Source organism: Colobus angolensis, unplaced genomic scaffold, assembly GCF_000951035.1.
Source record: "Colobus angolensis palliatus isolate OR3802 unplaced genomic scaffold, Cang.pa_1.0 Scaffold544, whole genome shotgun sequence".
NCBI classification, from domain to species: domain Eukaryota; kingdom Metazoa; phylum Chordata; class Mammalia; order Primates; family Cercopithecidae; genus Colobus; species Colobus angolensis.
In genome coordinates this window covers 1,693,188-1,712,746 of record NW_012118977.1, presented here as the reverse complement: position 1 = coordinate 1,712,746, position 19,559 = coordinate 1,693,188, and the positions used below count along the sequence as shown (strand labels likewise).

At 38.8% G+C, this 19,559-nt stretch overlaps 1 protein-coding gene across 1 annotated transcript in view; it reads left to right on the top strand.

The window, feature by feature from the left end:
- RAD18 (RAD18 E3 ubiquitin protein ligase) overlaps positions 1-19,389 on the top strand; it is an 84,995-nt gene extending 65,606 nt beyond the window's left edge. The window contains exons 12-13 of the mRNA XM_011961280.1: positions 8,853-8,915; positions 17,815-19,389. Of these exons, the coding sequence (XP_011816670.1) occupies positions 8,853-8,915; positions 17,815-17,917 (166 nt within the window). The 3' untranslated portion in view covers positions 17,918-19,389. The remainder of the gene's footprint in view (positions 1-8,852; positions 8,916-17,814) is intronic.
- The last annotated feature ends 170 nt before the right edge of the window (positions 19,390-19,559 follow it).

The window sequence follows — 19,559 nt, the reverse complement described above, 5'->3', positions numbered from 1 at the left end:
TTCCATATATCTTAGAGAAGCACATTAAAATATCTTATGTTTCAGATCTGTTGGGAAAATGAAATGAGATAATAGATGTGAGAGTCATTGATAAATATATGATTGTTATACCTTCATAAAACAAATCAACTAAATTTTCTTCCTAATTCAGGAAATTAGGACTTATGTCTGGACATTTTTTATTAAAAACTTTTTTTTTTCTTTACAGAGGTAACCAAGTTAAATGATTGGGCATTTAGAAGTGCTTTCACAGCCCTCATTTTATTCATTTTAAGACATATGTTTTCACTTTTACATTTTAATATCTGAAATTGTGGTATGTCTTATAATCAGCAATAACTTAAAATTGCTGATGGCCTGGTTGTAGTCATGAGGTATTTGCCAATGGGTGTACATCACAGTGCTTCGTGGTATCATCATTGGGTTGGGTTACATGTATTATTGGCATTCCGTTAGTTAGTCACGTAATATGTCTTCAACAAAATAATGAAACCAGAAAAGTTATTATGCATGAAGAAAAGCACAAAAATAGCAGCAAGATTTAAGTTTGATGTTAGGGAGGTAATGTTCATCATTGGGTAAATGATCTGAATTTTGTGTTTTCTTGAAAAACAGTCAAGTGCCTTACAGGATCTAGGAAAGAAAGATACCCACAAGTATATGAAGACATGTTACATTATGTGTGCAAAGAATTGCCTATTTGTTACATGATAGACTGAAGGCAAGAGAAATGGCCAAATCCTTTGGAATAAATGGAAGAAATTTCAAAGCAGTAACAGCATAACTAATTCTGTTCAGCATGACTAATGCAAAAGAATATTGCTAAGGTATATCAAATGTCAATTTGTCAAACACTTCTCCTTTAACAGAAACTGCTTGTCTTCCAACACATGCAATGTGATTGAGGAAACAAAGAAAATTATGAGTTCAGTTTGCAGAATGGATGTCAGTGTTTTAGATCAAATTCCTGGAAACAATAGTCTAGTACATCTGAGAAATGCTGCACCTCTGGTGCTCTTGGTGGTGCAGAGGATGAGTTTTTGTGGAAAAACTCAGTTATCAGAGATGCTGAGTCAAAATATAATGAAGTAGAGTTGGGGTCTGAATATGAAGACAATTTAGGAATACTGTAGCCAATTTAACTCAGTTTCTAAAAATATATGTACAACAATGGCATAAAGTAAAAACCTATGTCTACCTAAGTTTAACTCTCTGGATACGTACAAATTAAAAATTCTAAGTGAAAATGAAATATTGTATCATAGTTAAGTTGACCTTAATTTTTTGTCTTTTAGTGGCAGATAAAATAATGCTTCATCTTGTCATCAATGTTATCTTCAATTTTGTGATTAAGGTCCCTGATTTACTTCAAACACAATTTATATCATCTAGTTGGGAAACTCATAAAGTGGCTTATAATACTGGTTGGTGGTAGCCTGACAGAAGACTGTCACAAAGTATTGTGAATCACTGCTTAGTGCCAGTGTTATTTAATGACTCTGAAACTTAGTCAAGAGAGACACCCATTTGATTCGGGTAACTAATACCATAGAAATTAGGAAAAGATTCAAAGTTAGAAGGGACCACCAGTCAAGACCAAATTCCTTTAGTAGAATCATAACATACTAGAAATATGTGGTATTTATTTATCTGGTCCAACTGGGCACTCTCAGGGTGGATTAATGAGTGTATTACATAGATTTGGCTTTGCTTTGCTGAAGACATGCCAGTCTCCTCACCAGCTTCATACTCAACCCCTCAGTTTCTGTTATCAAGGAAGCTTGTAATCGAATTAAAGCTTAAGTGGTAGAGGAAATTTTCATTTTGGGGATGTTGCTTGTCTTTCACTTCATTTTTCCTTGTGGGGTTCAGTGTTGTAAGCGATTTCTGTTATCCCCCTGTATTTTATTATTTGATTTTTATTTGTATCAGTCATTTATACTGCTGACAGTTGAAAGAATAAAAACAGAATGAAGCATCCTTATTTTGTTTCCCTGCCCATTTAACTTGAGAGTTTGGTTTAGTGTCTAGTTGTAGCAGTGGATATTTTGCTAAGTAAAAGAATTTTCCCTTGCATTAGACTCTCAGAGCGGATAATCTTTTGTTTCTTAAGTTTGTAAGTTAAATGTAAGCACAAATGTTTAATTCTCTTTTGAACTTGAATTTTTGTAGAGATCCAAGAGAACTCCAATATTTGGAACCAACCTCATGTTCTTATATTTTTTTTCCTTAAAAAAATATAGCACTTTCCTTTTTATAAGAATTTAATGTGATTGACTTAAAAGGAATGCATTCTCTCTCTCTTTTTCTACTATCTTTAATACAATGTTTCCTAACCCTTTTCTTCAGCACACATAGCAAATGTTAGTATTTCTGTGGCATGCCAGGATAAAGAGATGATGTTGCCATGGGTTTCAGCCACCCTACATCTCACTGTGGGCCAGGGATTAATGCCTGGTGTCCAACTACCCCGTGGGGGAGGGGGAGAACACACGAATTAGGAAGCTTTGCTTTTAATATATGAACACACCATTGTACAGTTGAATAGGTGGGACATACGTAGACAAATAGGCTCATGGTGCTTCTGTAGTAGAAAGGACAGCAAGAGCATTTGAAGCACCCCTGTTTCCGGGCAGGTAAGGCAATGATTGAGTCAGTTGAAAAAGGAATTAAGTGACTTAATCTCATGATCCTAATGAATGGTAAAGCCAGTTTTCTGAATTCAGATATAATGCTTTCTCCTGCTGGTTTTTTCTGTTCTCCAAATCTCAGAAGGCACTGAGGCCAGATTAAAAGTTAAATGAACAGGTGACATATTAAAGTTACAGGTTTATGAGTTTCCCCACTCCACTGTTTTCATGTAACTCCAGAACCTTGGAGGATAATGGAAGAAAAAGTCCAGTGCTATTTTTCAGAGTAGAATCTATCATGTTTTTAAAGTTAAAAATTATCAGTATACATATTAAATACAAGTTTTTCAGATTTAGAATTTGTTCTTCTGAAAATAAGAGTTCCAAATGTCTCCTGGACAGAAAACTCTGGTTCTGGGGGTTTTAGGATCCAGAATACAACATGCCCAGATGGGCTTGGGTTAGTTCACTTGATTTGCTTGTGAAAAATGTGAGGGTACAGGAACTGTGTGGGTTGGGGTGGTCAGAAAAGAGGAAACAGATTTGGCTATAGCAGGAGAGAATTTTTGCAGGTTGTTTCTTAGGACTAGATCTAAACATTTTAAAATCAGCATTTCAACTAGGATTCCTGGATAATGGAAAAGTTCAGTGTTCAGAACAGCATGTATATCATGTGACCTCTTTTCTAAAAGGGGGAAGAATACTTATATTTGTTTGGCTTTGCATAAAGAAACACTAGAAGAATACACAACAAACTAATGTAAGTGATTGCATGTTGGAGACAAGAGAAAACAGGTTGGATGGGAACAAAGGAGGAAGTGGGCCAGCTCAGTATACATCTTTTATGTCATTTGATTTTGAACCATGTAAATATATTAATCTACTTTAAACAAACAAACAAAAAGCAAGTACTGTTTAAACCTTACTCTTTAAAGTTTTGGAATTCATCTCATCAGTGTTAATCGTCATCATAAATTGGTTAATGAAGTTTGGTGGAGTAGGCAGTAAGGAAGACAAATATATTAATGAGATTTTGTAATTTAGAGGGTATTGGAATTACTAGAAAAATTACTAAATAAGTGTTTATGTTTCTGGTCAGATTGAGAGAAAAAACATCAAACTAGTGGAACAATATCCTAAGTTGGAAGTATCTTACTGTAAGTCAACGATGGCTTTGTATTTTTTAAAATCTTCATAATTGCTATTGGAAGGTTGACATTGTATTTCATTTTATAACTGTTAAATGTGACATTCAATGAATTTAATGTTGCCACAAAATCTTTTTCTACTAAAACTCATTACGGTGTGTATTTTATTATAACCTTTTTTGTGGGAATATTTATGAACTTTAGAATACCCTGAAAGCGAAATGGTTCATTCTGTTTCAGGTGGTGAGTTGTTTTTTGTTGGAAGTGTCTAGAGAAAATGTGGGAACATGAAGAAGTTCTTCAGTATCTTTTGCATTTTTCAAAGAGCTTAGGCCGGACACAGTGGCTCACACCTGTAGTCCTAGCACTTTGGGAGGCCGAGGCAGGTGGATCACCTGAAGTCAGGAAGACCAGCCTGGCCAACATGGTGAAACCCAGCCTTTACTAAAAATCCAAAAATTAGCCAGGCGCGGTGGCATGTGCCTGTAATCCCAGCTACTCAGGAGGCTGAGGCAGCAGAATTGCTTGAACCTGGGAGGCGGAGGTTGCTGTGAGCCAATACTGCGCCACTGTACTCCAGTCTGGGCGACAGAGTGAGACTCCATCTCAAAAAAAAAAAAAAGAAAAGAAAGAGCTTAAACTGGGTGTGGTGCATGAGACAGACCATCTTTTGGATGAATGGAACATTTGTTTTAGGGGAATGTATCTTAGCCCAAGATACTGTAACATCAAGTCCTTGAAATGTGTATGATTCCTTGAGATCCATGTACCTAGCAGTCAGTTTTCTTTGTTTCATTGTGGGAGGATAGCTCAGCCATTGGCTTTATGACTCTGGAAAGGTGCCTGGCACGTGGGATTTTAAATTAATTTCCCAGAGTTTCAGTTTCCTCATTGATAAAATGGAATAGCTTTTTTTGTTTGTTTATCCCTCTAACTTCCCTGGATGAGTCTACAGAGCACATTAGATGATCATATATTGTGAATGCTTTGTAAATAGAACATAAACTTATTGTTGCTTGGTTTCATCTCTTATTAAGGATTTTGCATGTATTAAGTTATTTTTATTATTTTCTCTTATCTGGAGCTCTCTTCATTTTATCTTTTTTTAGTTCTAGTGGAGAACAGTGAAACTCTTAGCCTTGTTTTTTGCAGAACTTTGCTGATGGTCGTGTGACAAACACCTTATTGATAAATAGGCAGGAGAGGGTATTCTTAACTCTGGTAAAATCAATAGCATTTGATTTTTCTGCTACCACTGTTGAAGCAGCACAGTGTGGCAAAAGAAGATGAGTTTTGCATTCCCATTCCTGTTTTTCTACTTTAATTTCTCTCAGCCTTTGTCAAATGGGGAGAAAACTTAGGGTGCTTCTGTGAATTAAAGCTAATGTGAAGGCTGGATGTGGTGGCTCAACACCTGTAATCCCAGCACTTTGAGAGGCCAAGCAAGCTGGGAGGATCACTTGAGCCTAGGAGTTTGAAACCAGCCTGGACAACATAGGGAGATGCCATCTCTACAAAATATTTAAAAATTAGCCAGACATGGTGGTATGTACCTATAACTACTCAGGAGACTGTGGTGGGAGGATTCCTTGAGCCCAGGAGGTTGAGGCTGCAGTGAGCTGTGATTGTACCACTACACTCCAGCCTGAGTGACAGAGCAACACCCTGTCTCAGAAAAAAAAAAAAAAAAGCTAATGTGTACAAAGAAATTATCACTGTGGCTTGTAGAAGTCGTTGCTCAGAACATGATAATTTTTGTCATTGTCATAAATGAATGAGTTTTTTTGGAAACTGGAACTTTACTATTCTAATATGTTGTCAGCCAACTGCTAAAATATTTAGCTTATAAACTATTGTTCATCTTATAGAACAGATTACTAAAAATAGGGGTTCAAGGAAAGATTCATGGTAGCTGATAGAATTTATTTAAGTACCATTGTCTGGTTGGCATGTCATCCTGCATTGGTCCTCCAGTGATCTACTCTTAAAGAGTTATTGTTTTAAACTGGATATACTCAACCACGTTCATATTAATGCCACAATTAAGGGAAGAAATGGCGGGGGCGGGGGTAACTACTAGATAATAGAAAAATTCCACTTGTAAGTAATCCTTAATCCTCAGGATTTTTATAGCCGATGTTTGCGTTTTTTTCTACCCCACAGTACCCTGTGTACCTGCCATGCTGGTTCTGATGAATTTGCACCCTGGTGTCATAGAAACAGTGGAAATCAAAGATTGATGAATTTGCACCCTGGTGTCATAGAAACAGTGGAAATCAAAGATTAAAATAGAGCACATAATCATCAGGTTTTCTCCGGCAAGTTGGAGCATGGTGCTGAGGCAATTATTCAGATAATTCAGACCTAAATCTGTTTCATGAAAATGGAACTGACATTTGTTGAACATTTACTATGTACCAAGCTCTATGCTAAACATTTAGTGTGTTATATTGAATAAGCTTTTAAAAATCCCCAAGGAATACCTGTATCATTATCCTGATTTTATACTTGAGGATATTGACACAGAGGAAAGTTAAGTAACTTGCCCAAAATTACACAGTAAGTAACAGAAATGGGACCTCAACTTAACTTTGTCTGACACTGAAATCTGTGGGTTTTTTCTCTAACATCAGTCATACATTTGCCAGAGGTATTTGACATCTTACTTTTCAGCTTCAGAAGTAAATTCTTTACTAGTAGAATGAAATAAGATGCTACAAAAGGAATGTGTGAATATAGTGTTTTCCTTTGCTGAAGAAGCTTTGCTACTTTCAGTCAGAGAATGACAAGAGTGAGATATTACAGGAAAACCCGCTTGGCCAAGGTGTGCATGTGTGCATGCATGCACACACACAGAATTAGCTTACATTTCTGCAACTTTGACCTGAAAATAAGGCTAAAAGCTGACTAAAAGGTGTGAAAAATTAATTGCAGGTGTTCTAAATAAAACTATTAACATCTTCCTGGACCAAGGTTTGGAATTTCATCGAATTCAAGATTCAATTTTGAATCTTTGCCAGTGAATCTTTCTCATATATAATCTATATATTAACATCCACTGTAGCCTGGACCAGTGGGGACATCAGAGAGTGCCATTTGAATGCCCTTCCACAGGGCAGCTGTAACGTTCATGTACCAAACCTTACGTTCATCCAGCTTCTGGAAGCGCGGCCTTCCAGAATGTTTCAAGACCAAATAGTAGACAAGCTGAAGTCTACTCTGAAAAAGTTCCTTGTTCTAGACTTCAAAGCTGTAGTTGTGTAGGCTTGTATATGCTCTGACCCCAGAAATATCAGAATGAGTAATTAATTTTCTCCTTTGGCGGATTTTTTAGATGTCTTGAAAGAATATTAAAGGAATTTTTGATCTTCAAGGCATATTAAAATGACTAAGACTTCAAAAATATTAATTGCTTTTATCCACAGGGAAGCGATCTGAGAGTGATAATTTTAGTAACATTGACTGCTATACCTAAGTGTCTTTTTGTAAAATCCTATTTGTGAAATTATGTTTAATTTTACGTAAAATCCTATTTGTGAAACTATGTTTAATTTTAGGAATGTGGTTTTTGAGCAGATATAGTAATAAGTACATTACTTTAAAAAGGAATGAGCAGTTCTATCTGGTATTTTAATTGTATTAGCATCAACTCTATTTTTTAGTGGTGACTAGAATTGGAACAGCAGATATAGCAGATAATCCTGAAACTTCATTTTAGATAAAATTCTGAACCTCCCAAATTTCGTATCAGTCCATTTAGTGATCAGGTTATCATTCAGGTGAGTGCCTGAGGTAGAGTAGAAGGAAAGGTAATGGGAATTGAAGACACCAGGGAGCTGTGCAGCCTGGCTGGGCAGTGACATTGAAGTCGCAGAGGAAGAGGAGATTGCAGGCAACTTCTGAGATGTGTTTTTTGTAAACCACCTCTACCATCTGTTTTCACTGAGGTAGCATAACAAAAACCTCTTAGGTTTATGTCATTAGTGTACTGCAAATATTTTACTTTAACAAATCAGTGATTTGTGCTGATGATTTGAAAACCCCTAGGTAAATTGATCACAGACTCTACTACGTTAGTTGACAGACTTGGCCATCCTCCTTTCTTAGCTGGACTAGTAGAGATGCTTCATAACCTTCCTGTTTAAAAAGAACTGTGTGTGTTGTGGAGCGTGGGGCGGGGTTGGAGGGGGGGGCGGTGTTGGCAAGAAGCTGACTTTACTCTTTCTCTAACTCTGTGACCCCTGCCAGGCCCCAGAACTACATGATCGTCCCCTGCTCCCATTTCCCTAACTCATGGATTTTCAGTGGGAGCAGTATCACCCTCAAAGGGTGGAATTTTGTTTTCCATGGGAGTGGGGAGTGGGTAAAAAGGTTACTCTGTATATGCATAAAACACAGATATATATATATACACACACACACATACAACACACACATATACACACACACATATCCGTGTTTTATACATACACATACATATACACATACAGAACACATGAACAAATAGACATCATATTTGTGGTATTAAAATGTCATGGGGTTAGGGGGAAATGTGTAAACAGGCTCCTTAGAAAGATGATAGTTTTAAAAGCTTGAGAAACAGTACCTTAAGCACATCAGGTAAAGAAGAATGGATGACACTGGAGTAGAGAGAAGGGTATGAAAAGGTTGAGTTAAAACAGCTTCAGCTTTGTTTAAAATTGGAGTAGTTCTCTCTGAGGTAAGGAGTAGCAGGAGCTGGGGTCTTATGAATAGAAGGGTTTAGAACAACTTCTGTTGAAGTAGGGGTGGCAGGGAATCTCAGCCTCCCTGGCTAGTGGAAAATTAACTAAAGTTGGTAAAATCTGCCTCAGTGTTCTTCAGTGCTTTTGGCCTTTGCTCCCCCTCTCCTAATGGAAACTACATTTGGCTCTCTCTTTCCTTGCCCACCCCCACTCTCCCTCCTTTCTCTCACTGGTAACCATTCGTTTGCTTTCTTTCACTATAGACTCATTTGTTTTTTCTAGAATTTTATATTAATGGGACAATACAGTCTTCTTATTATCTGTCAATACTGATGTACATACCCTTTTAGTTCCAGTTCAGACATCATAAGAGATCTTTTAGAAGAAGAGGAAGCCTGGGAAGCATCACATAAGTGAGTTCTCATAATCATGAAATAAACATGCACTTTGACCTGAGAAATTATACTTCTATGCAGCTGATTTTCAAACAAAATGATATTTGTGCTTTCTGGTTTAAAGGAGTAGTAATCCACGTGCAAGGTAAAGATTTTCGGTTTACTACTTGTTTCTATATATTTCTGCTAAGAAATGGAATCCCATGTAACTGTAGTTATATATCAGATGTTATTTCTGTATGGATAAATTGTTCCTATGGGCAATTAATACACTCATGTATCACTTAACAATGGGGATACATCCTGAGAAATGTGATTTCATTATTGTGGGAACATCAGAGTGTACTTACCTAGATGGTATAGCCCACCATATAGCTGGGCTCTAGGGTATATAGCATATTGCTCCTAGGCTACAAACCTGTACAGCATGTTACAGTTAGGCATTTGTAACGAACGCAACGATACCTGTTAGTGTATCTAAACCTAGAAAAGGTACAGTAAAAACATGGTATTATAATCTTATGTAATTGCCACAATGCAGCTAGAGCCATCTTTTCAAAATGCAAATCTGATCAGTTACTCATCCCTCTGCTCTAAAAGTCTTGAATGGCCTCTTGTTCGTTTTAGGTTCGAGAAGGGACTCTTTAATATGCCTAAAAGGTGCTACATGATTGGATCTCTTTCTCCAGACTCATCTCTTATTATTTACTTCATATTCATATTCTCTCTGCTTCATCATATAGACGTCTTAGGTCCTCCTGCATGAAAAGCTCTCTCCCACCACAGAGCCTTTGAACTTGTCCCTCTACCCAGAGTGTTCTTTATTTTTTCATCTAGTTTACACCGCTACTCACCAGCTCAGGTTCTTCCTGGATCCAGTCCTCCTACTGTAGGCGCTTACGGCACTGTGTCCATCTCTTTCTAGCACATTTGTATGATTGTTTGTTTGCCCATCATTCCTACTGGTCTGTAAGTTAGGCATTTTAACCCCACTGTCAGCATGAGCCTAACTCATAGTAAATACATGTGTGATCTCATTTAAATATAGCACTATTATATACTATTATCCCTGTTTTACAGTGAGGAAACTGAGGCTAAAAGGGGTAAGTCTCCATCCCAAGGTCATATAGCAGTAAGTAGTAAGTGATGGAGATGAGATTCTAACCTAATTGTCAAAAGTCAGCGTCCTCAACCATTAAACTCTACTATCTTTCCAGAGGAGGAGAGGTTTGCTGTGCAATTGACATTTTGTCGTTTCATAGCTGAATCACTGGGAGAGTGGAAAAGTATGGTGTATCCAGGGGATACATGGGTTTATTATGAAATATTTGGTGGTTCAAGCAGTAGCATTTTATGTAAGTTTGAGATTTTGGCTGCATTACTGTCTCTCACCTAAGCATTATTTAACTTTGAGTTCTGGAAGAGGAGGCAACTCCTTAGCTAACCACTTTCCTCTTGTCCGTCTTCATGCTGAACTAACCCTGACACTAGTGACTGTGATGAGTCCAGAGTTCGTGAGCCCAAGCCTGTTCTTGATAATGATGATTTCTTAAAGTCATTACTACCAGAAAGCACTTAAAAAACAAATCCCATCATTTCACTTTTTAAAGCGAGAAAGATACAAGAGCTCGTCTAGCCCCACTCATTTGTTTTATAGAGAAGGAAGCTGGGCTCCAGAGAGGTAAACTGACCCTTGGTCAAGGTCCAAGGACTAGTTAGTGATACCACCAGGATCAGAATCCAGGCCTCCTGATTTCAGCAGAATATAGAATAAACAGCCTCAGTTCCTTCTAAGGAAGAACTTAGCTGTGATGTAGTTTTAAAAGCAGAATCAGGAAAAGCCTCCAGAACTTTACTTTTCAACAAAATGTTGCAGTTCTACAAATACCCATCTTAAGCTTATAGGCATTTTTTTTTTGTAGTACCACAAGTGGCATATCTGAGATATTAGTCCTGGAACATACCATATCAGTTCCAACACATTCTCTTAATTCCACAAATGATTTAGAGGTTTCGTTAGCAACACATGGCTCCATATAAAGCAGTGTTTTCGTAAGCAGCAGGAAACTTATTTCCTACAAACTGGTCTTGGGGTCTTATATCTACATTTTGTATTCTTTTATGAGATGGTCAGTCAGGTGTGGCCACAAGAAGAGACACAGGAGAGGCTCAGGAAAACAAGTTTCATTATTCTCACAGGTCCTGGAGACAGCACATGGCGTACCATGCAGGTCCACAAGGGAGAGACACTAGCATGGGCAGGAGGCAGAAGACAGGAACAAGGGTAGCGCTTTAGGCTAGAACCCTGATTGGGGTTTTCTCAGGAAAAGCAAGGCAGGGTGGGCTGAACAGTGCAGGACTGGCTAGTTTGAATAATTTCAGTGGCTCCAAGCTATAGGAGTGGTGCCTGGTTACCTAGAACCTGGCCCTGGCATGATTAAGTCAGAGGACTATTACCTCTTAGGGTGTTGGGGCCAGATAGAGGAGGTGTGACTCTGGATTGGTTAGTTTGCATGTCACAGGCCTACTCCTGGCTGGGCCCGTTGCTTTCTCTGAGAATTGACCAGCCTCTCCTGATGCCAGCAGAGGCAGTCTTTCCCCAGCTAGAAAGGCTATATTATGATGTCAAAACATCGTAATATATAGGAAACACACACACAGAATTTTTACTTAGCCTGTCTGATGGTTCCCTGGAAGACTCTACTTGCAAGACTATCTTTACTTTACCTGACTTGGAGCTTGCTCGATTCAAAAAGCCTTTTTTCTAAGGATGTTTGTTGAAAGCAATTAGAGGCATTTGACTAGCTTTGCAGCTGTCTGAGGTGGTAGATAAGAGTTGGGGCAAATGATGTGCTAACCAAAAAGCAACAACAACAAGCTACAAGATATATTTACATTGAACAGAATGAAAATAGGAAGAAAATGTCCTGGTGTTACTTCACATTTTGGGGTCTCAGTTTCTTTACACATAAATGTGGGTAAAATATATATGCTTCAGTGAGTCTAAACCCTTTGCTCCAGATCTGCTCCTCCTCCAGTGTCCCCTCTTCTCAGTGAATGGTAGGATCATAGTCTTCCCCACTGTTCAAAGCAGAACCTAGCAATTATTTTAAACTTCTCACTCTCCCTTACCACTCACCTGCAGTCACTTGCAAAGTCCTATAGATAAGTGGTTCTCAGACTTAAAATCACCTGGAGGACTTGTTAGACTACAGATTAGTGAACTCCACCCCTAGATATTCTGATTCAGTAGCTTTAGGAAGGGGCTTAATGATTGGCATTTTAACAAGCTCCTAGGTACAGCTGGGGCTGCCTCTGTACTGTCTCAGTCTCTTTGTGCCACTGCTTACTCCTGCAGGTCCTTTACTTTCCAGCTTGCAGCAACTGCTGTCCAGCTGTCTCTCTGCCTCGGTCTATTACTAGTTCATTTTGCCAGTGAAATGTAACATACAGGTGTTTTCCCCCTTAGACTTTAAAGTAGCTCTCCACCATCCAAGGCTTTTCATGTTCTGGCCCCAGCCTACCTGGCTGGCTCATGGAATTTTATTCCCTGACTTTCCCACCCCACGACTGTGGCTTCAGCCAAGCTGCCAAGCTGAACCACTCGCAGTTGCCTCATGAGTTATGCTGCCTTGCCTCTGGCCTTTGCACACGCTGCTGCTTCTGTCCAAATTGCCCTTTCCCCTTTCTTCATCTAGATAGCAGTTGACATTCCTTTCTTCATACTCTGTTCAGAAGCCCCTGGTTTTACTCCAGCAGCACTCTCACCCTTTCTAGTGAGTAAGTACACTGGATTTTAAATCCCTAGCACCTAGCACTATGCCTGGGCAGCCCAGCATAGGCACTCAATAAATATGTGAATGAATGAATATATCTGGCAGTCAGTCAGTCAATCAGTGTTTATGGGATTTGAATGTATTCACTAGTAGATTCTATGTTCTTACTTGGCTTCAAGAACCTGTGAATGAATAAGGATCGTCACTGTAAACTAAAAATAAAATTTTAAGCCGTCAGCTGACTGAACAGACTCCCCTGTTGGCCAAGGGGACCCATAGAAACCTTAAAAACAGTCCCTGGCCATGACAGCACAGGAGGTCAGACATGCCTCATCATACCTCCTCCCTTTTGCAGTGTAGACATAACAACTGGCCAACATTAATGTTAGAATAGAGATCATAGGACTGACAGAACATATTTTTTTGTGGCAATAAAATACCAAATTATAGACAGGACCTAAGGCCATGCGAGGCAAGGGTTAAGTAAATCACCCTACACTTAAAGAGTAATTATGTTCTAATTGCTACAAGGCTTTTCTTTTTCTCTAGCAGCTAAACAAGCACTGGCCTTGAGATAAACAATATTAAAACAATTGTAGCACATCTACTGCCGGAAGCTGACTAACTGACCCTCTGTTCCACAAGCTATAACTACGGCATTGGTTTGACAAGAGAGTGATTTCAGTAACTTTCTCCTGATAAGAGACCACTGATCATGGACTGGTTCTGGCCAGTTTTATAGTGGCTGAGCAGTTGGGTGCCTTTGTGTCCTAAAAAGACCTTTTGACATATAAGGCCTAATTGTAATGTATTTAAATATTGAGTCTCCACCCCAGAATGAACATGGGTTGTGTGTAACATGCATGCATGCATTAGGACTTGCATTAGAACCCCCCTTTATGAATAATCATAGCTCCTCCTGTAACTTGTTGAATATGTATGTTTGGTCCACACATTCACCATAAATCTCTTTTCTCTCTTCCTCTCCCTTATAGTACCTGTCTTTTGGGCTCTGCCGGAGTTAACACTTCTCAGCTTTGTCGGAGTGGTCACCTTACAGGCTGTAATTGTTTATAAGAAATAAAGGCTCCTTTCCAAATTTGTAAATTTGGTTTTTAAGCTAACACCACTTAAAAACCTTGCTAACTCTTTGTGTCTATCTCATAGTGCCTTTAAAAGAAAATTTTAGAAAATAACTTTCTCTTATAAAATCGGAAAAGGAAGAATTATTTTCTCTATTAATAGTCTACATTTCATCTTAAACCCATGAGAAGTTGTTTACATGCACTTATGAGCCTGTCATGTTTGTTAAATGATACAATTACTGTAATTGAAAGTACTTGCAGCAAGAAAACAGTGAATCTCGTGTTTAAAAAAATGAATAAAAGGAAACTCAGGCCTGTTTACAGTGGTCCTTGATCTGACCACTCTCTCTATAATCAACATGAGGCAAGGAGAGCCACACACCAGGAGGTTCTTTCTATGGACCTACCAAGAAGGAAAGTAGGTCATCCTGGAAATAATGTATATTGGAAGCAGGTTAATAATGAATGGCTGGATCTCCTAAGGCATGTTTTTACATTCAGTAGATTCAGTACTTTAACAGTAGATAGATTCAGTACTTTAACAATAGATAGATTCAGTACTTAAACGGTAGGTGCCTCACTGTGGCCCTCCCCAGGAATATCCTCCCATCTGGCTAACGTGCTATTGTCAAATTTTACTAAAAGAAATTCATTAGTAATACCTGCTGTAGACCAAGAATTTAAAAACCTGCTGCACCTGTGAGATCTTATTAAGTGTTATTCCAGTAAGTCAATGTGTTACATGCATGGAAAAAAATATGGGTTGGATTATTCTATTAGGATTCTTGCATCTTAGGGGATGAGGTGTTTTAGAGAATTGTTCTGGGAGTACCACTGAAATACTCCTTGCTAGGATCTCCCCTCCTAAGGAAGTGGAAGAAGTATAGATGACTTCTTCCACTACCTCAATAGCTGTGTCTGTTGCCAGCTATCATAAAGGCAAATCAAAGAGGGGAAACATGGAAAGAAAATATTACTGAAAAATGTTAAAGGATTATTAAAAACAAGGTATGAGAATAAAGAGCAATAAAATAGAAGTTAAAAGTAAGGAGGAACATCCCACTAAAATTTAAGCCTTAAAAATAATCAGAAGTCAAATAAGTAAATGATAATAAAACATTAAGATAAAAAATTTGACATGGTGAAAGTTGAGAGATTTTTAAGAACATAAACTAAAACATGAAAAAAAGTAAAAATGATAAGAGTGATACCAAAAATGGTGGAAATTCTCTGCTCCATAAATGCAATAAAAAAACTGCAAAAATTGTCAGATTCAACTTTTTGGAAAACTCTGAACATTAACCAAAGGCAGCAGCACTTTAGGGGGCATTTATTCAAGAAAAATGTCTGAATCTCAGTGAGAACAGTGAGTTTTGTGGTGATTCATCTGGCTTTGTTCTCATCCTTCTCTCTCTAGTTCCTCTGTGGCCTTGGGAGCCAACAGTCTGCAATCATGGTGAGGACCAGCAGGCTGACAGCCTGCAGAGAAGACAGAGTGGGGCTGGAGCCCCTTTAAAGCCACATTCCTGGAGAATTTTTACTTAGCCTATCTAATGGTTCCCTGGAAGACTCTACTTGCCAAGCCTATCTTTACTTTACCTGACTTGGAGCTTGCTCACTTCAAAAAGCCTTTTCCCTAAGGGTGTTTGTTGAAAGCAGTTTGAGACATTTGACTAGCTTTGTAGCTGTCTGAGGTGGTACATAACAATTGGGGCAAATGATATGCTAACCAAAAAGCCTAATAGTAAAAGCTGAAGAGTAAGATTTCCATGGGGGTTTTGAACAGCTGTAAAATATTACTGGGAATCTAGAGGGTCACTCTCATTCATAGAGCTTCTGTGTGTGCTTAGGAAAGACCTAAGGAAGCACTAAGCTTTCACCCCTGGTTAACCATGAGGCTGTGTGCAAGCAGGAAGTAGAGGCTAAGGCAGAGTTGTCCACTGAGTGTTGAGTGAATGTTGATTGCATGCCCCAGCACGCACACAGAGCCCCTCAGCAAAGACTGGTTTTGCTAAGAGTTTCTGTATGATACTGGTTCCAGAGGTCTAAGGAACTGTTCAATCATTAGTGGACTACAAAGCTAATCAAGCAGACACTTTTAGTTGCCATACACAACGAAGAATACATATTTATAGGATTGGTTTAGAAAAGTCACTAAACAATAATAGCAAACAGCAACAACAACAAACCCTGGAGAGATCTTATTTATTGGTTGTTTATTTTTGATATTTATCATGATTGGGGTTCTTTGACCAACTTTGATCTTGATTTGATGTGTTTCAAATTTTTAGAAAATCCACAGCCATATGTATTTACATAGTTATTTTTCACAGTTCTTTCTCTCCTTTCTTCCAGGCATTCCAGTTATATACATATTATGCAATTTTTATTGTCTCACAGCTCTGGCTGCTCTATTCTATGTGCACCCCCTCACACACTCCTTTTTCTCTTTGTATCTTAATCTGGATGGTTTTTATTGACATCTTCAAGTTCACTAAGTCTTTTTATCAACTTTATGTATTACACTTAAAACCTATTGAAGGAATTTCCATCTCAAAACAGGTTTTTTTCCCTTGCATTATTGTGTATCATACTTTTTGAATGCTGGCCATACAGTGAAGGACCATAGGGACTGAGGTCAACAGTGTTTGTGCCTGGAAATGGGCTTCCTTCTATTGGGTCATTAGTGTTGGGAGTTGAGCCAGGTAATTCAGAGTTGACCTGGATTGGAGTTTCCTAGTGACTAATGTGACCTTCAGTGCATCCACTTCAAGTTACTCTAGCAGATGGCTGCTTTGACTTCTGCTTAGTGTTGGGGCTGGATTGCCAGAGGGTTTGTCTCACTGATTTTACTCCCATTTTCCTTTCAGTCATGCTTATTTGCCTGCACCCCAGAGGGGCGTATCTTCACTATGTTCGTATCTCTCCCTCAACCATTTCCTGCTCCTGCTTATTGCTTGGTGCTAGGCGCGTGGTGGGAAACAGCCAGGGTTCACTGTTATCTCAGTCCAGCCTGAGTCTTAGGTAGGCCCTGGGTGCTTAGGGATGGGCCTTTCTCAGCACTTCTGCCTCCTCCCATGGTATCAGGCTACCTTGACTAAACCTCTGCTTGATGTCAGTGTAAGGTCATCACTGGAGATGATTTTCTGCCCCTCCTGTAAGGTAGAGGTTTTAGTTTCCACATTTCCCCTGCCGCAGTGAATCTTTGCCTGCGTTCCTGCAAATGAGGTCATATGCCTCCCCTTGAGGCAGACTGATTTCACCTCTGTTCCTTCCCCAGAGGCCATGGGTCTTTGCCAGAGCCCCAGGGTGAGTTTCCTATGTTTCCCTCAGCAATTGAAAAGCTTATGCTTCATGGGAGAGAAGCATTCAAGAAAGCAGGCAGGACTTCTTCTTGTCCCCAGTAGCCACTGAAGTGGCCCCTCTCCATTCTCCTGCCCTGTTCCCTGTCTTTCTTGTGAGCACCTGACAGAGGCTTGTGGAAAAGAACTGGCAAGTGTGTGCAGACTCTCCTTGTGTCAGTGGCCCGCAGTACTAGCCTGTACTTAAGAAATTAGGAAAATCTTAGCTGATTCTTCTTCCCTGTTTGTATGGTAGCCACCTCATTCTCCAGCACTCTGCCAAAAGTGAGAGACGTGTGGCCCGTCTTTGGTGGGGCATATTTTTCTTTGTAATTTTGCTTTCTTAGTTCCTTTACAACCTCAGGTCTCTGAAGGATCAAGAAAAGTTAAGATTTTGTTAGACTGCCTGGCTTTTTCTTGTTAGGATGGGAGCAGCTTTTTGTTTGCCTTTTCTTTTCCAGTCCTCTACATGCTAAACAGAAGCATAAAACTCCTAAATTTTAATTCAGCAAAAGTGACTATCTGTAATCCTTGCTAATTCACTAATTCATAAAGTGGAAATACTGATAATAACAATTATGAATTCATCCACAGAATAGAGGGTTATTTCGAGGTTTTAATGAAATAATATATGTGGAAACACTTGTAAACTAGAAACTGCTGTAGAATAATAATCATTACTTTCTAAGATGCCATTTCTTTTTTCTATCTTCAGAAACGATCTTCAAGACACAGAAATAAGTCCAAGACAGAATCGCCGTACAAGAGCCGCTGAAAGTGCAGAGATTGAACCAAGAAACAAGCGTAATAGGAATTAGTGTGGGCTTTTGCTGACTTTTCAAATGCAGTGATTAGAATAAGGTACTTTTGGTTGCCACAGATAGATTTCCTGTTTATAAATGCCCAAGGAAAGATGCTAAATTCTAAATATTTTGCTTAACTGATGTTCATTCTTTTCTGCTTTTCCAGAGGGGAAAAATATTACAAAATATCCTTACTTGGTCAGTTGCCTCCTTCCTCTAAAACATCTCTATCTAAAAATACTAAAAATACATTTTGCACAGGCACCAGCTTTGCAGAGTAGGCAGACTCTTTGGCACTTTGGCAGAGGGATTTGGTTTGCTTTGATATCTAAATTTCAGAATGTTCTTAGGCCATTATCCTTCTCTTCCATGGAGAATCCAACCTCACAAAAGGATTCTTTCAACCTCTTTATTACAAGAAACAGTTGAGTTAAATATTTATGTTTTTAGAAAGTCAGGATGTCAGTTCACATCCTTGGTGTGTGTAAGTACCGATGTAGGCCACCACCATGCCTGTATTACAGCAGCTCCATGATGGTTGTTGCTCGAGGTTAATGTAGTTGTTTGTTAGACCTGTGTCTTACACATTTCTCAGAGTAAGATATTAGTATTATAATTTAAAGCCACAACAGTCAGAAAGTCACAATAACTTAGAAACATTGCACATATTCTTCTGAAATAGCACTTAAAAATGATTAGTGTATTTTTTCACTTGGGTCAATCAAATCTGTAACAATGAATCCAAGCTATTAAACAAAAAAAAATACAATGAATGAATTTTGTAAATGAATAGAGTGTATCAGTTTACAATAGTATTCTTAAAACAGGATCCTCTGGATAGCTGAGTATGGGTTAGAAATCATTGAAATGGATTGGTCAGAAATTGCTATCTGTGTTTAAAATGTCTACCAGTAGCCAGATACTTCCGGAGTTCATAATGCCTCTCTGGCATTTCAGAGCCAGCATTGCCCAACTCCCACCCCTCTGCCACCACCCAACCCAAACACATCTTTCAAATGAGATGACAGCAAATGCGGCAATGTTAAGACAAGAAATGTATGATTTGCCAGGTTCGACATTTATGACCTCCCCATTCCAAAGACTGTCTCCGTTGACCTTGGCTTTTTGATGTGCTTTGGGGTTTCTGATAATGTGCGGAGTCTCATTATGGCTGAGAGTTTAGTGTTTTCACAGTGAAGTCCAGACATTTGATTTCTTTATGAGTTCCTTGTGTTAGAAATGACTATAGAAAAATTTGTCATAATAATTTCATTTGCTTGAAATCCTTAGTGGCTCATTAAAGAAACTAAAAGCACCACTTACCAAATCCATCAGCAGAACTGATGTGAGGTAAGTGAGCATGTCAAACAAAATAGGGGCTCACGTGAATATATTTATGTCACTGAGTTGTCAGAAATTATGTCAAAATGAAAACTGCTTGTTTCATGACAAATTACACAGTCTGTACATTGAACTGGAAGTAATTACTGATTTGTTTTTCTAAGACCAGCCGAGCGAGCACAAAAGAACCAGCAAGTAGGCAAAGGTCAGGAGCAAAACTGCAAGTTTATTTTGGTAACCTAAGGTGTGGGGAAGAAGTCTGTCGGCCTCCGGCAAAGAAGGCCGACAGAGTCCCCCCCTCGTGGGGCTCTCGGGC